The sequence below is a fragment of the Sceloporus occidentalis genome, unplaced genomic scaffold, assembly GCF_023333645.1.
Source record: "Sceloporus occidentalis isolate IW3139 unplaced genomic scaffold, rSceOcc1.0.p SCAF_2, whole genome shotgun sequence".
In the NCBI taxonomy this organism is placed as follows: Eukaryota; Metazoa; Chordata; class Lepidosauria; order Squamata; family Phrynosomatidae; genus Sceloporus; species Sceloporus occidentalis.
Window position 1 is genome coordinate 197,834,860 of NW_028316982.1, and position 22,506 is coordinate 197,857,365.

Consider the following 22,506-nt stretch of genomic DNA (forward strand, 5'->3'; position numbering starts at 1 on the left):
AGCCTTCATCAAGGTAAAGGTTACTAGTCATAATGGCTAAATAATAATAATAATAATAATAATAATAATAATAATAATATGATTTATTTATAGCCCACAAGGCGGGTTACAACATGTAAAAACAATGTGTTACATATCAAATCCAATTACAAACAAAGTTAAATAAATTACAATATAAAAAGTTATCATGATAAAATCAACAGAGTTGGGGAAAAGAGGAAAGGACTCTATAGTAGGAAGGAGAAGATGCTATCATACTCAGGGAGGGGAGGCTAATTTGGAAAGGCCTGCATCTGTGTTCGATATCTCTGGCAATATCCTTCTGTCACTGGAGAAGATAAGCAGCAGGGTGTTACCACCCTTACGTTGTGCTTATAGGCTTCCCATAGATTATTTGGTACTCCACTGTGTGAACAGATTTCTACATAAGATGGGCCATTGTATATAGCAAAAGACTCTTCTCATGTTTGTAAAGAGCCAAAGTCTAGAAGAGGGACGATGGTTGGAGGAGCAGGGCCACTGGTATGATCCCATCAGCATCTCCATGTACTGTATTTGCCCTGTTTGTAAAGAAAAGGCTTTAGATTTTTCAAATCATATTTTGTAATCGTCACAAAGATCACAGAAGTTATTTTTTCTACTTTTAGTTAAGTACTTCTCAAGTTCTTTTCCTTCTTTAAGAGAACAGACTGTGAAACAAAACATTGTTTAGACTTCTTAATTAGTCTTCTTGATCATTTCCCCCTTTATCTCAAAATATTTTTACTGAAATGTTATACCTTTCTTGTTTTGTTTACATCTTGATGGCCAAAATTATAGTTAGGGAAATCTTATATTTCTTTTCACGATCTCATTCCATAATGTGAGTGTATTGCATTTGTTTAGACTGTTATTTATCAGTTCCCATACCCTGATGGAGCTTCTTTAAAATCCAAAATAAATTAAGGCAGATGCAATACTCATAGGAAGAGAATACTTTATTGGTCAAGTTTAGAGTAGCCTATTGCCATAGATCAAGAAGCTGGAATATGTTGAGTAATGGAAAACAATGTAATACTCTTTCCTGCAAAAAATGGAACTAAACAAAGATAAATGAAAATGTCTTTCAACTCATAAAGTATGACAAAACATTTTTAAAAGCGTCTAAATACAACATTTAAAACAGATTCTCTTTTTCATTTAACGTTCTGTACAATTACAAAATGGAGAAACTTGTTTTTTTTTAAAAAATAAGATTTTTACAAAATTCTTCTCCTTAGTACAAATTCTCACTCTTATTGGGAGTTCAGGGCATCTTTAGAACACACCTGTGCAGTCACAGAATAGTTTGAAAACTGATATTTTTCAAGAAATATTTTGGTTATGTGTAGTTAAACTAACATTCTACATATTAAATAGATGGTTTTCATTAAACCCTTGGTGAAACCCATGACAAACCTGAAAGAACAGGCAAACATATACAAAACATGTGTTTTAGAAACCATTCCTCTTCACCCCCAGGAAGCCTCTCACATAAATTGTTCTTCATTGTAGAGGTCCTAGTGAAGTCCCTTATTAGTTGCTACTGCTTTAGTCAAAGTCAGCTCCAAGTCTAAGAGTGCCCTGGGCAAAGTGTCTCATGTGGACCCTTTTCCCAGTGGTAATCCAGAGCAGGCTCATCTGCTGAACACCTGGTTTCTAGGTGCTCTTCAATTACCCACAGTAATCTGGATTATTATGCTGGAGAAACTGTAGGCAGTTATGCTCAAAAACACTGAACTGGGAGGAAAAACCTTCTGGTTGGAATGGCTGAGTGAAAAGCTGCTGAAAAACTGCCAGCTGCAGTTTGTACTGGACCAGTGACACCAGGACCAGCAAAAATTGTCCCATCGGCATAGGGTACTCAGAAGGTGACAGGAGCCATAATCTGTTCTGGGGCTGAACCACAGTGGAAACCACAGGATAGCACAGAGGGACAGGAGACAAAGGCAAGATCTCACTGCAGCTGGTCGCAATTTATTCCAGTACAAGCTCTGCATCCAACTTTTAAAGAGTCATCATATTAAATTTGATTTATTCAACCTCCAAAGCCAGAGGCTATGAATAACTTCCTTCAATTACACCTTCTGCAGACTGTGTTATGTGAGTAATGCATTGTTTGGATTTTGTGGGGTATTTGTTGAATTTAGATTGAGAACAAAAAGCCCCTCCTGAGATTTTTAGTTTTGGAGGTGATTTAAAATGAGGCTAAGAAAAGTAACTTTTATACCAAGGCTAATATTCATCCAGACTTGGGCTAAAAAGAGCTTAAACAAATCGATGAAAGATATCAAGGTTGCTGCCTCAATTTCCTTCCTTTCTGCCAGAATCAGTATCTCGAAGTCTTTCATTTCTCCAGGATATTCAATTAAAGACCTTTTGATCTTTACTCTTTAAACACCCAGCTGTCACATTTCAAAAGGACATAGTTTCCCCTTGCAATTATACTTCCTTACCACTCAATGGCACTGAAGAGTCAAATTACTTAACATTCTTTTCCTACTTGGATCTGTTCATCCAAGAGGTTATGCTGAAATCAGGGCAGTTCACTTCAAGCTTCACTTTCTCAGAGGAAGTGAGACAATTGAGACAATCACTGGAAAACAACCCCCCCCATCTCTAGTATCTTTAGATTTTCTTAATATGCTATCTGTTGCGGGACTGCAACTCCCATTGCCCCCAGCTAGCACAGTCAATGACAAGGGAACATAGGAATAGAAGTTGAATTAAATTTAGACAGACACATTTCCTACCCTGAAAAATATTGAAACACCCAAATAATGATGTGTGTCTGGCAGCTCCTACACATATTATTGTCAAAATGTAGATTGTTGACTTATGTTGCCTCTGATTCCCCAGTTTTTTCACAAGGAGCTTCCCCAAGCAGCACACTGGACTTCTTGTTTTTATATCTCAAAATCAGTTTAACATCATAATGATGTAAGTTTATTCCTTTATAATATGCTAACATAAAGAGTTGCACAACATTCAATACAATATCTGATATTAGTCCCCAGAATGTAAATATTTAATTCCTGACTCACAATATTTAAAACTTGCAAGGCAGAAGCAAAAGCACACTGACTGAAAACACAAACCTGGGATAGAAATATGAATGAACACAGCAACACATCAGATATCCAAAAATAGAATACAGTATTCAGAATATAGTTCATTTGCAACTGGATAAATACTAAACAAAGGGAATGGCCAAAAGAACCATCCATTCCTTAGAATACAAAAGCAGAGAAATAAAGCATGTTTATTACTGAGATCAATGACCCACAGTAATAAATTATAAAAAAACACACCACATGGCTAAGTGACAATACCTTTTGGGTCTGTGAGGTTTTCTCAACTGTGTATTTATGCTATGCTGCATTCATGAAATCAGAGACAAATCATAAGAGCCAGATTAAAATAATTACGTGGAAAGCCTGCCCCCCAAAGGGTGTACTGAAATCAAAAGCAAAATGTAGACAGGAAAAGTTATTATATCTGAACATAATTAAATCTTATATTGCAGACTGAATTCATGACCTTATTTTGAAAAGGATATTTACCCTGTGTCAAAATGCTTGAAGGTTTTAAGAAATTGATTTTTTTTAAAGAAAAGAACACCACCACCATTCTCATCTAGTTCATTTTAATGGGAGAAGAATGGTGATTATAACCTGACCTCAGCCTCAAGAGGATCTCGGGTAGATGAAACTGCTAGGTAGGAAAAGAAATGAAGCGGTGAAGGGAATGAGGTGAGAGGAGTTGTGTGCTTCTTAGCTCCATAGAATTAAGGCCATAGACATTGGAAATTCTTTATTAAACTACTGATTAAAAGAGTGCAAGTGACAACAGTTTAGAATAAAACTTTACATGGTCATATATCATGTGATAGGGTTCTTTTTTCCCAAAAAGATAGGCTTCCATAATAAAAAGCCTAAGAACATAGTCCATTTATATTACCTCTTTTGTTAAGTACAAAAACCAGCTTAAATCAATGGTCAGAGGTGCCTATTAAATTAACAGCACAACGGTTTACACAATTAGAACCTTTCAGAAAATGACCATGTTAACTTCAAAAATAAGATTTCAGAAATACCCCAAGAAATAACCGGTTTTTGAATTATTATATACAAGAACCTACTCTTTTCCTTATTGACTTAGAAGAAGTCCATAGCAGTTGGTCTTTTCTTAGTTGTCATTAAAATGGGTTTCTTTATCTGAGGTGTTTCTGTAGAAAATGACTTCAATACACCATGAGGAGGTTTCTGCTCAGGATTGAAAGCTACCCGGGAGGGCCCTTCTGGACTGACAAGGATACTTTTGTCTGTCTTCTTAAATTCTGTCAAAGGTGAAAATACAACAGCAAAAGGCTTGCATCATCTTGTTGCTAGGTACACAAAATAATTTCTGTAGCTGCTAGAGGTATTAAAGTATAAAAGGAATCTAGACTTGCTGGCAGTCATGAAGATTCAAACTCTAAAGGAAGGAGGAAAGAAACAGGTACTAATGGGTACTAGATGTATTGGCAACATCTATTGGCAAGACCAAGACCTACTGTATTTGCAAGGGGCCTATCAGCATGACAAGATATTTTAAACACATAGTTCTCAAATATATATTTTTTATGGACCACTTGGAACATGCCAAAGGTTTTGGGACACAACTTACATTTGGCCATTCTTATACACTGATTTTTAATACATGGATTCAAGCATCCACGGTTTGAAAATGTTAAAAAAAGTAAAAATTTCAAATATCAAACCTTGATTTTCCATTTTTATAAGGAACACCATTTTGCTATGTCATTATATTTAATGGGACTTGAGCATCCACAGATTTTGTTATCCATGGGGGATCTTGAAACCAAACCCCAGCATATAACAAAGGTCCACTGTAATTATTTTTCTTGTTCTACAAATCAAAGCACAGTAATACGAAATGTTAACATTCCATTATGGAACCGCAGGCTCTTAATCAAGCTGCTGAAAAATGCCCCTCTAGTTTGTATTTTCTCCCTTAAAAATGTAAACATTACACCAGCCATATATTGGCTGACAATCAGAATCTGGAAAAGTTACTTTTTTGAACCCACTAAATCTCCAATTAGGATGGTTACTGGCCAAGATGTCTTCCTGCCAAGATCTGGTTAGCCTTTTCAAAAACCCAGTTCCGGTCAAAACAGCCTCAGCCTCAACTGTCAAACTACTACCAAGAGCGTATACCCAGGGCCTCCAAATGTGGAGGACATTTTGAGGCAAACAAACAAAAGATATGGAGGGGTCCTGGGGGGCAACAAAAAAGCCCTGAAGGACCACACGTTGCCCACTTCTGCCATATAGTCACACTGTCAGTTTGAACTTACCAGCAGTCATGTTCTTATTCAATCCAAAGGTGACCTTTTTGGAGCTGGAAGATAGTAGCTTGCTTAACTACAAAGAAAGATTAAAATGTCAGATAAGACTCTTTTCCTGGAGCAATTAAATTTTTCCTTCTCTCCACTTGTTCAAGGTGGCTCATAAAAAATTGGAATTTGGGAGCTGGGTCCTGATGTAGGCATGCACAACTGTGCTGGTAGACTTCTTTGCACCTCGCCCTTGACAGTGATACACAAGATGTTGTGGGAACCTAGTGAACAGGCTGAAATGTGTAGGGGATAAGGCATCCCATTCTCCCCATAGTGAGGTAGAGATATGTCACTCTAGCACAGAGACTGGAATCAATGCAATCTTCCAAACATTACTAAATGGCAACTCCCAGCAGTACTCAGCACTGGCTATGCTGGCTAGGGTTACTGTGCACTGCATTCCAACAACTTCTGGAATGATGCATAAAAGGATGAACCCTTCCATTTATGGAAAATAGATCTTGGATTCAAAACATTATAACTACTGCTACCACCAAACAACACTGGTAAAGCTTCAGCAGCACTAGCCACAATCCCAAATGTACTTCAAGTGATTAGTCTTTCCACATATTAGTACTGTGGTCTTCCAGCTGTTTCTGAACACTGCTAAAGCCAAATGTAAGCTAAACATCAACAGCATTTATCTGTAGATTTTCTAGCCATCAATTAATATAATTATCCCATAAGAATACACCTTATTGTAACATAGTTCACTCTATGTGGTAATGGTTGGTCTTCTCCACATTCACCATGTAGTAGGCAGGTAACACAATTGTCCATGACAACGAGTGGAGAAGATATTCCCTTGCTAGATGGAGTCTTATGGCTAGAACTGACAGCAGAAGCTTGTTTATCCCTCTTTTCTTTTATTGTTCTTTTAAACTTCTATTCAAAGAGATGTTTATATGTTAATTTAAATATGTACAATTTTTATAAGATATCTAATAAGATTCTGCTCAAATGCATCTGGAAAAGACTGGACACAAACTGGAATAAACTAGAATAACAAATCTAACAGGGGAGTCTTCAACCAATCCATAACAGATCTGTACACTTTTATCAGAATTTTATTTCCCTGCATTATACTACTGTGCCTCAAAATAATGCCGTATTTAGAAGTTTTTTTTAAAAAAGAGCTCTAAATAACTCACAAAATAATACCTATTTTATAAAGATAAACCAAACTCTACAAATTCCAGTCATGAAAGCTTGTTTTTAGTGTAGTATTTTTTCAATTTCCAACACAATTTTTTTTCATGTAGTTCATCACTGAAAATTACTATTGTGCCAAGAATAAAGATGTTTTCTCCTAGGCAATGTCATGAGACTACTTATCTATAACATTTGGAGCTGTCAACTTGGAGAGTTCCCTTTAAGGCGGATTATATCAATTATCACTGTACCTGCACAGATGTAATGCTTCCTTTAGTTTTCCTAAAGAAGGCTGGCTTTGGTGGAGTTGTCTTTTCAAACTTCACGAACTCATTCCCTGCCTTTGCTATCCTTTTCTTCTGAAGAACAGGGCCACCAGTTTCCTACAGAGAGACGAAATAATTGTTGGGTAGAGGAGAGCACAAGTGGAATTGGTGCCAGAATACAAAGGCCAGCATTGCCAATCCTCTGGTCCAAAAGGAAGAAAAGCTCGAGCAATTATTGGTATCACAAACTGACACAAGGCTGCATTGCATCTTTAAAGCACAGAAGAGCATGATGGGAGTATACAGCCAACTGTATCCAACATACATAAAATATAAGGAGCACTGTGTAATATAGTAAGTGTTGATGGCATTTACAATTCTTTTTTTAAACAGCCAGATCAAGACACACCAGAGGTCTGTCATTTTTTTTTTTTCGGGGGGGGGGGGGGAGGGAAGGAAGAGGATAGAATCTTGTGACCATATATCAGGGTGTCTACATTTCTGACTTTCTCAAGCATAGAAGGCGGCCCTACATAATATCCCTACCAGTCTTGTTCTAGACAAAAATTAATGGGAAGAACAAGTGAAACAGGTGAGTTTGGGGAGACAAGACACATGACCGATGATCTCTTTTGGGAAACATTTCTATAATAACACCATTCACTTCGAAGTGTAAAGACACATTAGTTTGGTCTTTATGTGTCACTTTAAGAACATCTCCTTTCCCCCCAAAGTCTTTAAAGCTTCAAATATCAGATCCATTGAAACGACACAGTTCCATTATTTCAACTGTAGGGTCATAACTACAGCCCTATTCAGGAGCCTACCAAAAGTACGTACAGTATGTGTGTGCCTTCAAGTTGACTTCTGGTGACCCCATTAATTTCATAGAATTTTCCTAGACAAGAAATATATACAGAGGTGATATGCCGGTTTGTTCCTCTGAAATATTGCCTACAGCACCTGCTATTCCTTGGCAATCTTCCATCCAAGTATTAACCAGGACTGACTTTGGTCAGATTCCAAGATCAGACAGGATCTGCTGCAAGGGCTAAATTATTGGCAAAGGCATAAGTGCACACACTATCTTCAATATTCTCATGCACATGGGCTCACCATCTGAAGAGAATATATGAGGAGACACTGAGATGGAGCTTTTGAGTCTTCACCCTACTCCATGAATTCAGGCAAAGGCCTGAAAAAGGCTTCATTAGCATATTACTGAATAGTGGATAAAGGGGAATCCGGCAATAACTGTTGTAGAATCATAGAATCATAGAGTTGGAAGAGACCGCAAGGGCCATCCAGTCCAACCCCCTGCCATGCAGGAACTCTCAGTCAAAGCATCCCTGTCAGATGGCCATCCAGCCTCTGCTTAAAGACCTCCAAGGTCTGTTAAGATGAAGCCAAGAAAATCACAAGAATGCAGAATTCCGTGTAAAATGTTTCATAGACATACTCATGTTGAGCCATTTGCTCAAATAGTTTTGCATTATTGTTTTTAATTGTATTTTTTTTTAAAGTTGCAAGCCACTTTGAGTTCCAACTTTGGGAAAAAAAAGTGAAATATAATAATGATGATGTTGATGCTCTACTAGAAGGAAAAGCTTCATTTCTGCCCCCCCCCCCCCCCCCCCGGCCCCGCCTGCTGTGACCAGCTTCAGCACTGCTTCCCTTTAGGTTTATCCTTCCTGAAATGGAGGGGATGTTTTTTCTACTACAGGAAAGAGTAGGAATAGTATGACAGAAAGGATGCACTTACTTTGTTCTTGCTCTTTTTGTTTTCACCTTCAACCTCATTTTCTTGTGTGGAATTTAGGACTTCCCTGATTCTCCTTTGCTTTTTCAAACCTATTTTCTGCTTAAAACATCTAAACTTTACCAAATTCCTTAACTTTTGTTTTTTCTTCAACTTCACTTTTTGGAGCACTATATGCTCTGACTTTACAAGGCTATCTTTCTCTAGGTGCTTAACATGGTCTTCAGAAAAAACACTTCCAGTGATAATTCTGGGCTCTGATTTCCGTTTCTTCTTAATCATTTTACTATCCTGAACTACTGCAGCACAGTCCCCAGGTGCCTCTTCAGGACTAATAGCATGTCCATTCTGATGGACGGTTTCTATAGAAACTTTCTGTAGCCTGCCATTTTTTTTCTTTGGTTGTTTCTTTACATTGTTTATCGAACATGTCAGTGTATTCAATGAAGAATTATCAGTCAATTCTCCAATGAAAGCTGCCGAAGAGCCAGTTTTGTTGTTTTCCAAAACTGAAGACTTCTTTTGTCTTCTCTTACTACTTGGTGATTCATTGTCCTGGTTTGGCTCTTTGGATTCTTTTAAGTTGACTGATCCATTTTGTTTGCTTCCAGCAGCTGTGTAAGAGTCAGCCATCTGACTGGCCTTTCTCTTTCTCCTCTTCCTTTTCTTCTGTGGTTCTGTACTGTCATCCTCTTCCTCAATTTTGTTTTTTCTGTCTCTTGTTTTCTCTATTGAGAGAAATTAAATGTTTTTAAAATAAAAAACAAAACAGTTAAACAGTAGCATCTTATTTTTCTTCTTGGCAATTCTGAAGACAGCTATATGTTTTAAATAAAGCAAAATGTACGGCTTTGACTCTTGAGATCTGCAGTGACTACTAAAACAGAAATACTGTCATTAAGCCTTCCCTGTATATCTCCCAGGTACTTGGCTGTAGGCAAAACTGGGAAATGGAATCCTGAGATGAGCCACTCATTGCTATAGGAAAACACTTACATACTTACTGCACACTATTTGGTGTTAATATGGATCTTGGCTGACAATTATAATGAGGACAAAATGGTGGATTTTCACACTAGAAGCCTTTATATTTACCCAGAAATCCTAAACCCACTTACAGAGGCCTACTCCTTTGCATTAACATTCACTGTCCAACAGCAACAGACACATCTAATTTTCCAGTAAAGACATTATAATCAGGGTGTGTAAGTATTGGACAGTTCTTCCAAGAAAAGCAACAATGAAAAAGTATAATCATAACCTTGAACATATCTAAAAAGCAGTAAGCTGTTTTGAATTTAATAGAGCTGCCTTCTTGGAAAATGCTTCGTAAATCTGCAAAGCGCATAAGATCATGCTAGCAGTTACCTTTTGCCCCCATCTTAGACTCATCAAAGGGTTTTCCAGATTTCCTTTTCCACTTCTTTCTGCTGAAGGTATCGTCATCTTCATCTGTAGAGACATCCTCAGGAAATTCATCTTGTGGAAAGGTCCCTGACATGAAAGAATATCCGAATGAGAATTACTCTGAAGCAAACAGTGTCTTGGAGACTTTTCACCTGAAGTGGCAAACCACCAATGCTCTTGCCAATATTTTTAAAAGCAAGCAAAACAAGGTCTTCATTTAAAAAAGGAAAAATCTTATAGAAGTGTAGCCCTTGGACTAAATTCAAATTCACCAAGCTGACTCTCCCAGCATCAAGCTGAGTAGAAAAAGAAAGAAAGGTAAGGGAAAAGAGGGCAGGAAGACAGAGGGTGAGTTTTTTTTATGCTTTGGCCCCACCCACAGCAGGTATTTGACCCTGACAATTTACTCCCAAGGGACTGTGGTCATCAAAACAAAAAGAGTTCCCCATCCCTAACATTAGGAGTGAGCTAAACTGATTTTCAGGCACTGATGTTTGAGAACAGAACACCATGAATAATATTCCTTCCCATATAAAAGAGCTCAAGTAAATGTGCTTTTAAAAATAAAGCCTTCCCCAGGCTCACAAACCTAACACAATTATATTTCTGTCACCATCCACTATTGTACAATTGTTAATGGAAACAAAGGAGTAAAGTTTTGTTGAAGCCATACCTTCTGCAAGGTCCTGAAACCTGTAAAAGAAGTAGAACAAAATTATGTCGTTTCAGTGAAATATACACAGAGTATACCACTATAATGAGTATACACTTCTTAAGTTAACAATAAAAAAGAATAAGAGGTAGATGGGAAGGGGTGCAGGACTTCAAGATGTAGGACAGAAGGGGTTCTTGTGCAAGTCAACAAGATCAAGGTTTATTTCAAGGGAACTTACTTTTTAACCACTTTATAGAGGCATTTTCTGTTAAAAGCAGGAGTGCATTTTTTGCTAGCCAACTCAAACAGCATGTCAGCAATGGTTTTGTAATCAAACTGCCAAATAAAAAGAAAGACATTAGTGCAACTATGCTCAGCCATTTAGCCCTGGGTGTCCATTCTAATTTTACTAATTTTCAACTAGTTTCCTGAACTGGAAACCTCAGTAAATATACCTGACTAACTCCTGAGGTCCACATGCTGCTTTTTCACCAGTTAAGGTTAACCCATATTCCTACCACATCTTTTCAACTCAGGCCCAAGATCATCAATACCATAGTAAGGCCTTCCTTTTTTGAAAGGAGAAAGCATGTCAGAGGTGTTTTTACAAACCAACAAGTAGCAGGAAAAAAACCCTAAATATGTTAAACCTGCATGCTGTTGCTGTGTGCCTTCAAGTTGTTTACAAATTACAGGGACCCTAAGGCAACCCTATCATGGGGTTTTCTGGAGCTCAGTGTGTCTGACTTGCCCAAGGCCACCTAGTGGCCAGGTCTATGGCCAAGCAGGGAATTGAACTCTGATCTCTTTAATTGTAGTCTCAATGCTCAAACACTACACCACCCTGGCTCCCTGTTCAAACCTCATGTATGTTAAAACTGTAGTTACCTGCAGAATAGGCCCAATGTTATCATCTGTATCTTCTGAAATTTTATCTTGGGCCTCATTTCTTACTGAGCGTGTCCTTGGCAAGCGCCTGTCTGCACAATCAAGAAATTATATATATTTTGAAGACCTCAGTAACATAGCACTCAAAATGAAATATACTGACCTCAATAAGACTGACAACCCACTATAAGTGAGGGGCAACTATATATTGCTACAAAATACTTTATGTTTAATGTTGCACATCACGACTCCAGTAACAACATTACAGGGTCACTCCCCTTGGCCCTCAAAGGGGAGTGACCCTGTCACTCATGTACAATCCACCAAGTTATGGCAGAAACTAGAAAAGTGGGGAATGAGGAAGAAGAAAACAAGAGGCAAATATCCAAAGACAGGAATGCAGAAACAACTTCAAGCCACCAAGGCAGCCAAAATCCAGAATTAATGGCTGGGCTACAGTACCAATAATCTGATTTTCTCTTTGATTGATTTTGCTGAGGATCCTTTTGGGATGGTACACTAGAACAATTTCTGGCTTTGCTGGTACCTATGTGTTTTTACAGGCCTGTATAAGTAGCCATCCAATACCTCTTTATGCAAACTGTTCCGAGCCTGTGTAACCACAGCTCTGATCCCTCTAACACCCAGTAAAGAGTGTGTCAGAAGGCTCCCAGCTAGATGCTGGAATTGCACACACTTCATATTTATAAGTATATTAGTACAGATTTCAGCTTTGCTGGCTTTCAAAAATATTCTGACTTTTATTTCTACAACCCCAGCTTTCTACAGCTATAATTTAATCTGTAGTTATTATTGCTTTAACAGCACAACCTATCCAAGTTGAATCACAAGTTCTTTTTAGCTGGAGCAATCTAAGAGCCAGGTATCAAATGCAGCACCAGCAAAAGGGTGGGAAATGAACAGCATTTTAGTTGTGCCAAAGTCTGAGACAAGGGTTTTGTAATCAATCTGCCAAATAAAAAGAAAGACCTTAGTGCAAATAAAAGGCAGCAAACACTGTTAACACACACTCTATTGCCAAATATAAATATATATACACATATAATTAGACATATATAATTACTTCTACTACAACATACATGTTTTATGTATATCTAAAATATATACTCTCTATCTCTCTGATTACATATTAGTGCAAGTTACATGAACGTGTGTGTTTGTAAATGTATCTCACACAAAATACAGAAGAATATGAGCAAGTAACCAGCCAAAAGAAAAGGAAAACAAAAATATCTGCATGAAAGATTCAAGAAACATAAATGCCACCACTAGATTATTTAACTAAAGCTCATCCCACCCTGGAAAGTGTCATTATAATAAGATTTTTAGAATCCATTTAGAAGTTAAAATATTATGCATCTTGATATAAATTTGTTTTCTGGCAGAGGTAGAACATCAAGTGAAATTTCTATAGATGAACTCAGTGATGAGAGGTGCAGGAGGATGAAATGTAAGCATAATGCCTCCCATCCCATGTGCAGAGAACTTCTAGGAATAAAAAAACCCCAAATCTTTTGAACTGTATTTGGAAAATGAAGTGGGAGTCAATCCAAATCCAATTTAGTGTTAGTATTACATGCTCCCATCAGCTAGCTGTTAAACAGTCTGCCACGTTTTGAATTCAATGACGTTTACAACAGTCTTCAAAGGCAATATGTGATAGTAACTGCCTAGAAGTTACCACAGAAAACACTTCAGTAGTCAAGCCTTACCTTTGGCTATTAATGTATTCTCTTCATCACTGCATTCATCTTCTTCTGATAGGTCAGCATCACAATCTGCTCCTATTTCTTTCATTATATCTTCTATGGCAAATGGAGACTGATCCAGAATGGTTTCAAAGATGCCATGGACAATGGCCTGCAGCTCAAGGTGACTGGATCATTAAAGAAAAATGAGGGGTGGGGAAAGATCATCATCATGACATACAACACTTATGTCTTCTCCTTTTCATTCCATCAAAATCTAACTTCTAGATTTATTTAACTTCAAAATTAAAGAAGCAACTAGCAATCAGCCACAGAAATTTAGAATTATGAGCTCCCAGCTTTCGATTCTTCCAAAATTTTCTCTAATATTCTGAGATCACTGCAGTAGCCCCTGCAATGTTCAAATACCAGCTTTCTTATTATCAATACCCAGAGAAAGATGTGGTTCCCATAGTTACACACAATTTCATTTTCAAGCACACAAAAGAATGCTAGTCTTCCCTCACAAAGAACATGTTGCTATCTACCTCTCAGTGGCCTGAGTTTAATAAGACTCTGAAGGACTATTCTGACTGTATTCACTATTATAAACATCATCAACATAATCAGATGGTGTAGCTGTTTAAGTGTTGGACAAGAACTATAGGAGACCAGAGTTTGAATCCCATATCAGCTACAGAAACCCACTGGATGACTCTGGGCAAGTCACACTCTCAGCTTCAGAGGAAGCAATGGAAAATGTCTTCTGAATAAATTTTGCCAAGAAAACCCCATGATAGGTTTCAAAATGAACAGAAGATACAGACAACCACAACTATCACTGACAATTCCTTCAAATCCAGAGCCAATAAAAGCAGTAAAATGAAGTGCTGAACATACTTCTTGGTCTTGGAAACAATTTTGCAGAATGGTTCAACAAACTGGAGATTCTGCTGTGCTGTGAGCTGTAAGAATAAAACACACAGCTAGTTAGTTTATCTAATATCTTGCTTTCCCACCAACAAAAATATTTCAACACCACACTAGGCCAAAGCATTTTAATTCTGCTACCCAGTGGCTGCTTAGGAAGAGCCATGAAATGATTTTTCTTTAAATCAGGAAAATAGTAGCATACAAATACATTCCCCACAATGAAATTCAAAGGACAAATCTCTCTTGTCAAAAACCAAAACAAAACAAAAGGCAGAAAAGAAGGAGGGGAAGAAATATAAGATACAGTGCGCCTGTGTCATACGCGGGCGCGCCTTACGCAGCTTGAGCATATGTGCTCAAGCCATGGGGCGCGCGCGTCCCATTCAATTGAATGGGCGCGCGTGCCCGTTGCGCCCTGCACGAGCCCCATTGTTTACAATGGGGCTTGAGCATAGGCGGAATTCGCCTTACGCGGTGGGATCCGGAACGGATCCCCGCGTAAGCCGAGGACCCACTGTATATGGTGTATTTATACATATTACACAATCCACTGAAATACCACTAAAATTTTGAGCCTTTTTTTGCATCATCTATGCCACTGGTTCCCAACCTTTGGTCTTCCAGATAATTTGAACTTCAGTTCCCATAATTCCTGACTGCTGGCTAAATTAGCTGGGGCTTCTGGGAGCTCAAGTCCAAAACAAACAGAGGACCAAAGGTTGGGACCCACTGATCTATGACATTCCAGTATTAGTTTTGATTGGCTTGACTACTACAATGACTGCAACAATGATTGTCACAGGGATAGCCGTATTGGACATAAAGCAAAAATACTACAAAACTCAAAATGCACATAAGAATGATAGCTTTAAAAAAACCCATCACAACATATTACTGATACCTGCTGTACAATCTCACATGAAAACTATGGGCGGGGGGAACAGTGTTTTCATTTTTCTTCAAGTATTTTATTTTATGGATTACCAAAAAGATAGAAAAAAAAGCTGATTAGGTTTGTAATTCAGAATGTAGTCTGAGATAAAGATTAGGTTCTGTTGTTTATGAAGCACTTTAACATATAGGGTTTTCTTTTAGACTTCTACAGTACTATGACAGTTGAAATCAGCAATAGAAAGTAACTGATCTAATCAAAACAAGGCATGGCCACTTACTTACTTTACTTATTTTATTCTGAAGCTGGGCTTCAGAATCCTTTCTAGGAAAAAAGACATAACAGTATTGGCTTGAAAAAATATTTTACAGAGAGGAGTTGCTATACACTACATTAATATGCAGACATGTTTTGTTTCTTACCTCTTTAGCCCCGACTTTAGCCAGTTCTTCCAGATAGATATCAATAAAATGCAATTTTATCCCAACAGGGGTATTGCTATCTGGGTGCATAACTGTGTTCATCAGCATGTTTAGAAACGGCTCAGTAAAACTGGAAGGGAAAAAAAGCACCATGTTCTATCCATCTATGTTATGTCATAAGACAATTTTGTCAGTTTCAGAAGAATATCCATTGCTTTTCAGGCAGCAAATAATCTAATGCACTGAAACAATGAACACAGCACAGCATAGAACAGGCATTTCCCCAACCACAATGATAGTGGCAGTGAAGGTAAAAATATGGTGCTACTATGCTGACTAGAAAGATATTTTAATGATTAAATACATATGACTGGCAGATAAACGTTTGTGTTTGAGGGATGGTTGAATTAATTTTTGTCTACTTAGGAAATTGCATTTTAACTGAGTGTACATGATAGAGGCACTGACCCATTTTAGAGAAAATGGGCAACGGGCATATGTGCAAATAATTAAATATTTAATTTATTGTTTAAGCGAAACCTTGCAATTAAAAAAAAACAATCTTAGGGTAGATTTCTATCTGAAGAATTCGTCCCTTTCCCTCAGTTCCATGGTAGCTACAAAACCTATAGAAACAGTCATAAATATTGCTCACAAACAGGATTATGAGGATATCCTCACCCATGAGTTAATAAAGGGTTTAAAAGAAGTATGAGAATTCATGGGTTACAGACAGTGTATATTCATTATCATCTTATGCAACTTCCAAGCAGATAATTAATACATACATACACACACACACACACACACACACACATATAGGATTTCACTGTTAGTGGGCTGTAGTGGTTTAACTGTTAGATTTAGACTGGAAATTCTTGGGTTCACCAGGCTCTTTCACAAAGCTAGCTAAGGCCCGGTACAGACGGCACCAAAGTGCCATGCTGGTGCCATAACAATGGCGGTGCCCTGTGTACACAGGCGCCGCGATTGTTATGTAAGCGCTGTGTGGCATCTGCACGTTGCCACACAGTGCTTACATAACGAGTGTGCCAGCGGCGCACTTGTCACACTGCCCCTGCGGCTTTAAAAGAACCTGTTTTTTGTGGGTTATTTTTCCTCCGCAGGGAAGCCACGTGGTTTGGTGGCTGTGGTTTCCCGGCAGAGGAAAAAAAGCCACTCCGGACATCAAGTTAGGTATGTACCAGGCGTAAATTACTTTAATCCAGCATCATTCCCCCAACCTACCTCATAATAAAGGAACAAGTTGTAAAATTCAATACTGTCTACAATTCTACAAGTACTTCCTTGCAAGGTACGTCCCACAGAACTATTACAAGCTGAGTCTCCCTTATTGGAAATGCTTGGAATCAAAGATATTTGGGATTTCAGATTTTGATAGATAATGACATAGCTTACTGATGGGACACACATCTAAACATGACATTCATTTATGTTTAGCATACACCTTATATATACATAGTTTGAAGGTGATTTTATACATAATATTTTTAGTAATCTTGTGTGTGAAACAAAGTCTGTATACACTGAACCATCAGAAAGCAAAGATGTCACTATATCAGCCACCCATGTGGACAATTTTGGAGTATTTCAGAATTCCAGACAAGGGAAACTCAACTGTATTATTAATATAATGCCACTTCATTCTTTTACCATACAAAGTATGCGCTTTAGCACACATTAAGAGTCCAAGCTGATTAATGTTTACACAGATCAATAAGCTCTACGTTAAATGAATACAAAAAACAAAAACACATCAAGTGGGGTTCATAATATATATTAGAAGAGCTAAAGATACATTTTTAGCAGGAAATCAATGAATTGGAAATTGAAAAGATTAGTTTCATCCTCTCTCTTCTGTTCTCTCAAATACACGTTCCCATCCATCTTCCCCTAAACTGTCACATACCTTTCGTTCCATCCATTTCTTTTCAGTACTTCAAAAGACTGCTTCAACATCATGCGGATCAACTAAGTTAGAAAAGATATATTCCACCTCAGTTTTTCATGTCACAGGGAAGTATGAAAATAATCACCAAGTTCATCACTCAGGCAGATTGACAGCTTAACACTGCAATTTTTATACATGGCTACTGAGAAGTAAGACACACTGTGCTCAAAGGACCTATTAGGGAGCAAGTGTGTATAAGGCTGCAGTAGCGTATGTATTTTAATGTGAAAATAATTTTTATTGTGTATCATGTACAATACATAAAGGATCTCATTAAGCCTAATTTATTTTTACTGGATTGTTAAAACATGACAACTCAACAGTATATATTTCCCTTAAATTATTGAGATTTTATAGTGTGTGTAAGGGGGAAAAAGTACAGTGGTCCCCCGGGTTACGAAATTAATTCGTTCCGCTGCCCTTTTCGTAACCCGGAAGACTTTCGCAAGCCGAATTGCCATAGGCGCTAATGGGGAAAAGCCGCGATTTGGTGTGAAATCGCGCCGAAAAGCACCAAAAGTTTTTTCGTAACCCAAAAAAACTTTCGTAACGCGGAACAGTTTTTTTAAATAATTTTTTTCCGTAACCCGGGAATTTCGTAAGGCGGCGCATTCGTATCCCGGGGTATTACTGTATCAGAAACCATTGTGTCTATTCATTTCTTAAAAATTGATTTTCTGAAATATTTTTCTAAACATGGATGTTCCTTCATGGAAAATATAATAGTAAGTTCTTTTCACTCCATCCCTTAATGGTAGTAGGGGAAACAGCTCTTACCATGTAAAATTTATCTAGCCGGAGCCTGTCTATTCCATTCCATTCACGATTCATAGTTTGCCAGAAGGTCTCAATGAATAAATGTCCTGCAATGAAATAGTAAAGTGTAGGTTAAAGATTTGTATCAGAGGTACATTTTCCAACCAAAAGGTAGTCCATCTGAAATATTTTCAACTATCTTTTCTGTAAATTAATGAGAATTATTGTCTGAGCTTCTCAACAAGCAGACATGTAATAAACCCTATGTAAATCCATAACATCCTTTAAGGTATGGTGGGGAACATCTGCCCCGTGGAGGTCCTCCCCTCTGAACGCTACCCTGAAAGGAATCCCCACTATAGCCAATTACAGGCTGGTGATAGTGGGGATTTGTTCTCCCTGGCTTTGTGTAGGACATAGGGAAGAAGAACAAAGCCAGCCACACTCTGACCCAGGATGTGCAAATTTGGACTGACAGTGCTTCACTCCTCCTACCACTTTTATATGTAGGGAAAGAGGTGGGGCACAGTCAGATTGGATGGTGGACCAAAGCACCAGGTGAAAAAGCATCTATGGAAGCCATGGATGTCAGGGGTAAGATGGAGAATTTCACTCTTGTGAAATTCTTTGCAAACAGTTTGATATGCAATTCTACAGTAAATGCTATCTGTCCCAAGTCTGCTCTAGAATGGTAAGGGCTAGAAAAACAATCTGCTTAGAAAATCAAGCTGGATCCCCAGGACAATGAATTCTGAAAAATAATCCAGCTCTTCCTCACAAGCTGTCTGTCACCACTACATTAAAAAATCTTATCTAGAAGCCATTGAGCATGCAAGAAAAAAAATTAAATAAAAGCACTTACTGGCATCCATGTTTTCAATGACATGTATAAGCTGTGATATGTTGTTTGATAACTCCTCCTAAAAATGAGAAAATATTGCACAAGTTGATTCCCTTTCCTTTTGAAAAGATATAAACCCCTCAAACCTCTTTTTTGTTTGATCAAGTCCCCTAAATATAAAAAGCTTTTTGTGAATTTCTCATAATTAAATCACCAATGAGACCAAAATCAAGTCCATTAAAATCAGGCTTTTCACAGTTAGATATAAAAACATCCTGAAAAAAGAGAGATGAACATTCAAAATTAAGCTTAAACTGTGAGGAACTACAGGCCTTTTAGATTCGGACGCAGCATACGTGATAAAATCCCCACAAAAACCTGAAGTTAGAGATCTACTTTCAAATTCTGGAGATATTAGCACGCATCCCACAATCCACCACAATCCATTACATAGAAATACCTATTCTGTTCTTGGAATTCTTTTTTCTTAAAAAATATACAAGTTTATTAAGGTATCATAAAGTTTTAAGAATTTTAAATTAGAAAATGTTAGAAGTATTCAATGCTTGATAAAGAATCCATGGATATGGAGAGCTGACTGCAAAACAGAAAGTTAGTTTTAGTATTAAATAAGAAGCCATACAATGTGTGCCTTATCCTGGCAACATGGTTGTACAAGATACCCCTTCTGCGGAGAGAGTATTCCAAAATCATAGAGTTGGAAGAGACCACAAGAGCCATCCAGTCCAACCTCATTCTGCCATGCAGGAACTCATAAGCAAAGCATCCCCAACAGATGGCCATCCAGCCTCTGTTTAAAGACCTCCAAGGAAGGAGACTACACTACACTCCAAGGGAGTTTGTTCCACTGTCGAACAGCCCTTACTGTCAGGAAGTTCCTCCTAATGTTCAGGTGGAATCTCTTTTCCTGTAGCTTGCATCCATTGCTCCGGGCCTGTTCTCTGGAGCAGCAGAAAACAAGCTTGCTCCCTCCTCAATATGACATCCCTTCAAATATTTAAACAGGGCTATCATATCAAGGCTTTGTACAGGACTTTGCAGCAAGTGGGAGCCTCTTCCCAGAAAATATGCACATGAATCAGCTACACATACACAGTGACACCATCCTTATAATTCAATTTTACGTGGATTGTTGGCATACCTGAAGTAGTGGTTTATCCTGCATCCACATACAATAAAATAGTCCTTTCCATATTTTCAAAAGCTCTTCTTGGCTAAAGCTCCCTGAAGCACCAAAAGAAAAAAAAACTGCATTAGAGAAAGCTGCAAAGTTTATACTGTGCCACAACAACTGCTACCCGTATACATAATGTGTATCTCTTCCTCCCAGGATAACACATGGTTTAATAATTATAAGCACGACATTAAAACAAGCAGTTTGACACCTCTTTCAGTGCTGCAGTTCCATCCTGCAGAATCCTGGGATTTGTAGTTCTACAAGGTCTCCTTCCCTCTGGTATCAGAGTGCTGGTACCTCGTGTTTATGCACCTCCAAGTCACCTGTCATGCAAAGGGACCTTGTAGTACCTCTAAGACTAACTGAGGCTCCATCCACACTGCAGACTTAACCCACTATGACTCTGCTTTAACTGCCAGGGCTCCATGCTACAGAATCCTGGGATCTGTAGTTTGTCACAGCAACTCTTATGAATTGAATTCCACAGGGTTTTCTCAACTCAGGCTGTGTCCGCACGGAAGAAACAATCCGGTTTGACACCACTTTAACGGTGGCAGCATCAAACCAGATTATTTCTGCCATGCGGAGATGGTTTTTGCCAGTTCCTTCCTCTGAAATATAGCCTACAGCACCTGGTACTCATTACTAGTCTCCCACCCAAGTAGGAACCAGGGCTGACCCTGCTCAGCTTCCAAAATCAGACAAGATCTGGTGCTTTTCGGGTACTTAGGCCATTCCTTCCTGTGGCATCCTGGGATTTGTAGTTTCACAAGGCCTTTAGCTTTCCCTTTGGTACCAGGGAGTGCTGGTGCCTCTCCAAACTACAAATCCCCATGATTCTGTAGCATGGGGCCGCAGCAGTTAAAGCAGTATTGAACTGCATTAATCTCCACCGTGTAGATGACAGACGCATGGGAGCATTTCAGGAACAAGCCCACAGCAAAGGAGGACCAGGCCCCACAAAATGGAGGACAGTCCAGGGAAAAAAATGGAGGACATGACCAAACGGAAAGCTAACCCCCCTCCTCCAAAACCCCACTCATATAAATGTAAACTCATGCTTCTAATAATCCATCCTGAAAGCACTTTAATTGCCCTGGCTCAACGCTAGGGGATTCTGGGAAGTGTAGTCCTGAGAGACACTGAGCCTTCCCTGCCAGTGCTACAATGAACAGCCCTGAGCCTGGGCAGTTAAAGTGGCCTCATACTAGAAGCAATGGTTCCCAATAAACTGTGCTCTTTATGGGGTTTTGGACTTCAGCTCCCAGAATCCCACACTACTGGCTGACATGGCTGAGGCTTCTGGGAAATGAAGTCCAAAAAAAACCCAACCTCTTAAAGGCACTAGTTTGGGGACTACTTTTAGTGCGTTTAGTCAGGCTCAAAATGGGGGGGCGCTTTGGGAATCCCTGCCGGACTGATGGAGGGCGCGCCCGGGAAAAGGAGGACCCGGCCACGTGTTCCTGGCATGCCTTACCCAATGGGTTCTGGGTGCGGAGGGTGATGTAGCCCCGGAGCTTTTTCAGGGCTCGGTCTCGGATCTTCTTCTCGTTGGCGGCCAAGCGCTGAGCGAACTGGATCTCTGGGGGCTGCGAGGCAGAGGCGGCGGCAGGAGGCAAGGCGGCGGGAGCCATGATCGAACGCAGCAGACCATTCCTCTCTTGGGGGCGGAGCCAGGACGCTCCATCGAACGCTCGCCGATGACGTCACAATCGCCGCCGCCGCCGCTGCAGTCGCCAACGTTCTACGACTCCGCCTGCGCTCCAAAAGCCCTGCTGCTGCTTCACTGCAGAAATAATCCGCTTTGAGACCGCTTTATCTGCCCTGGGAATTCTCATTTATCGTGGGCACCAGAGCTCTCTTGAAAGAGAAAGCTAAATGTCTTCTCACAAACACTACAAGTTCCCAGGATTCCCTAGCGCTCAGCCAGGGGTCTCAAAATGGGTTATTTCTGCTGTGTGTCTTGGATCTTTGAAAGCCATTTCTGACTTATTATTGTCACTAATTAATTAATTAAACTTTATTTACAAAGCGCTGTAGGTTTACACATAGAAAATAAAACAATTAGAAAATAAAATAAAATGGGCCTGCGTTGAGAAAATGGAATATAGTACAAAATTAATACACAATATCATTGCAACAAAAACAGATTAAAACAGGCAACGACTAAACATCTGGGGTTGCAAAGAATGTGCCCACAAGTGAAAATGCCATTACCTTATTGGAGGTGAAAG

The 22,506-nt window shown here is 38.9% G+C and overlaps 1 protein-coding gene across 8 annotated transcripts; it reads right to left on the minus strand.

The window, feature by feature from the left end:
- Positions 1-122: 122 nt before the first annotated feature.
- Positions 123-21,957, minus strand: RRP1B (ribosomal RNA processing 1B). 8 transcript variants are annotated; one of them, XM_089511921.1, is made up of 17 exons: positions 21,750-21,957; positions 20,237-20,319; positions 19,096-19,153; positions 18,255-18,340; positions 17,436-17,497; positions 15,506-15,635; positions 14,159-14,223; positions 13,283-13,446; positions 11,550-11,641; positions 10,900-10,997; positions 10,680-10,699; positions 9,968-10,093; positions 8,603-9,327; positions 6,826-6,957; positions 5,381-5,447; positions 4,160-4,357; positions 476-560 (listed from the first exon to the last, which is right to left on the minus strand). In XM_089511921.1, exons 1-16 carry the CDS (start codon positions 21,904-21,906, stop codon positions 4,176-4,178), a joined length of 2,247 nt encoding a protein of 748 aa, XP_089368047.1. In that variant the 5' UTR covers positions 21,907-21,957; the 3' UTR covers positions 476-560; positions 4,160-4,175. The 8 variants fall into 8 exon arrangements, 5 of the variants coding, with proteins under 5 accessions (XP_089368048.1, XP_089368047.1, XP_089368049.1 ...); XR_016280219.1 differs by lacking the exon at positions 4,160-4,357 and adding an exon at positions 4,781-4,929 and having other exon boundaries at positions 542-560; XR_016280217.1 differs by lacking the exon at positions 476-560 and adding an exon at positions 4,781-4,929 and having other exon boundaries at positions 4,273-4,494.
- Positions 21,958-22,506: the final 549 nt, after the last annotated feature.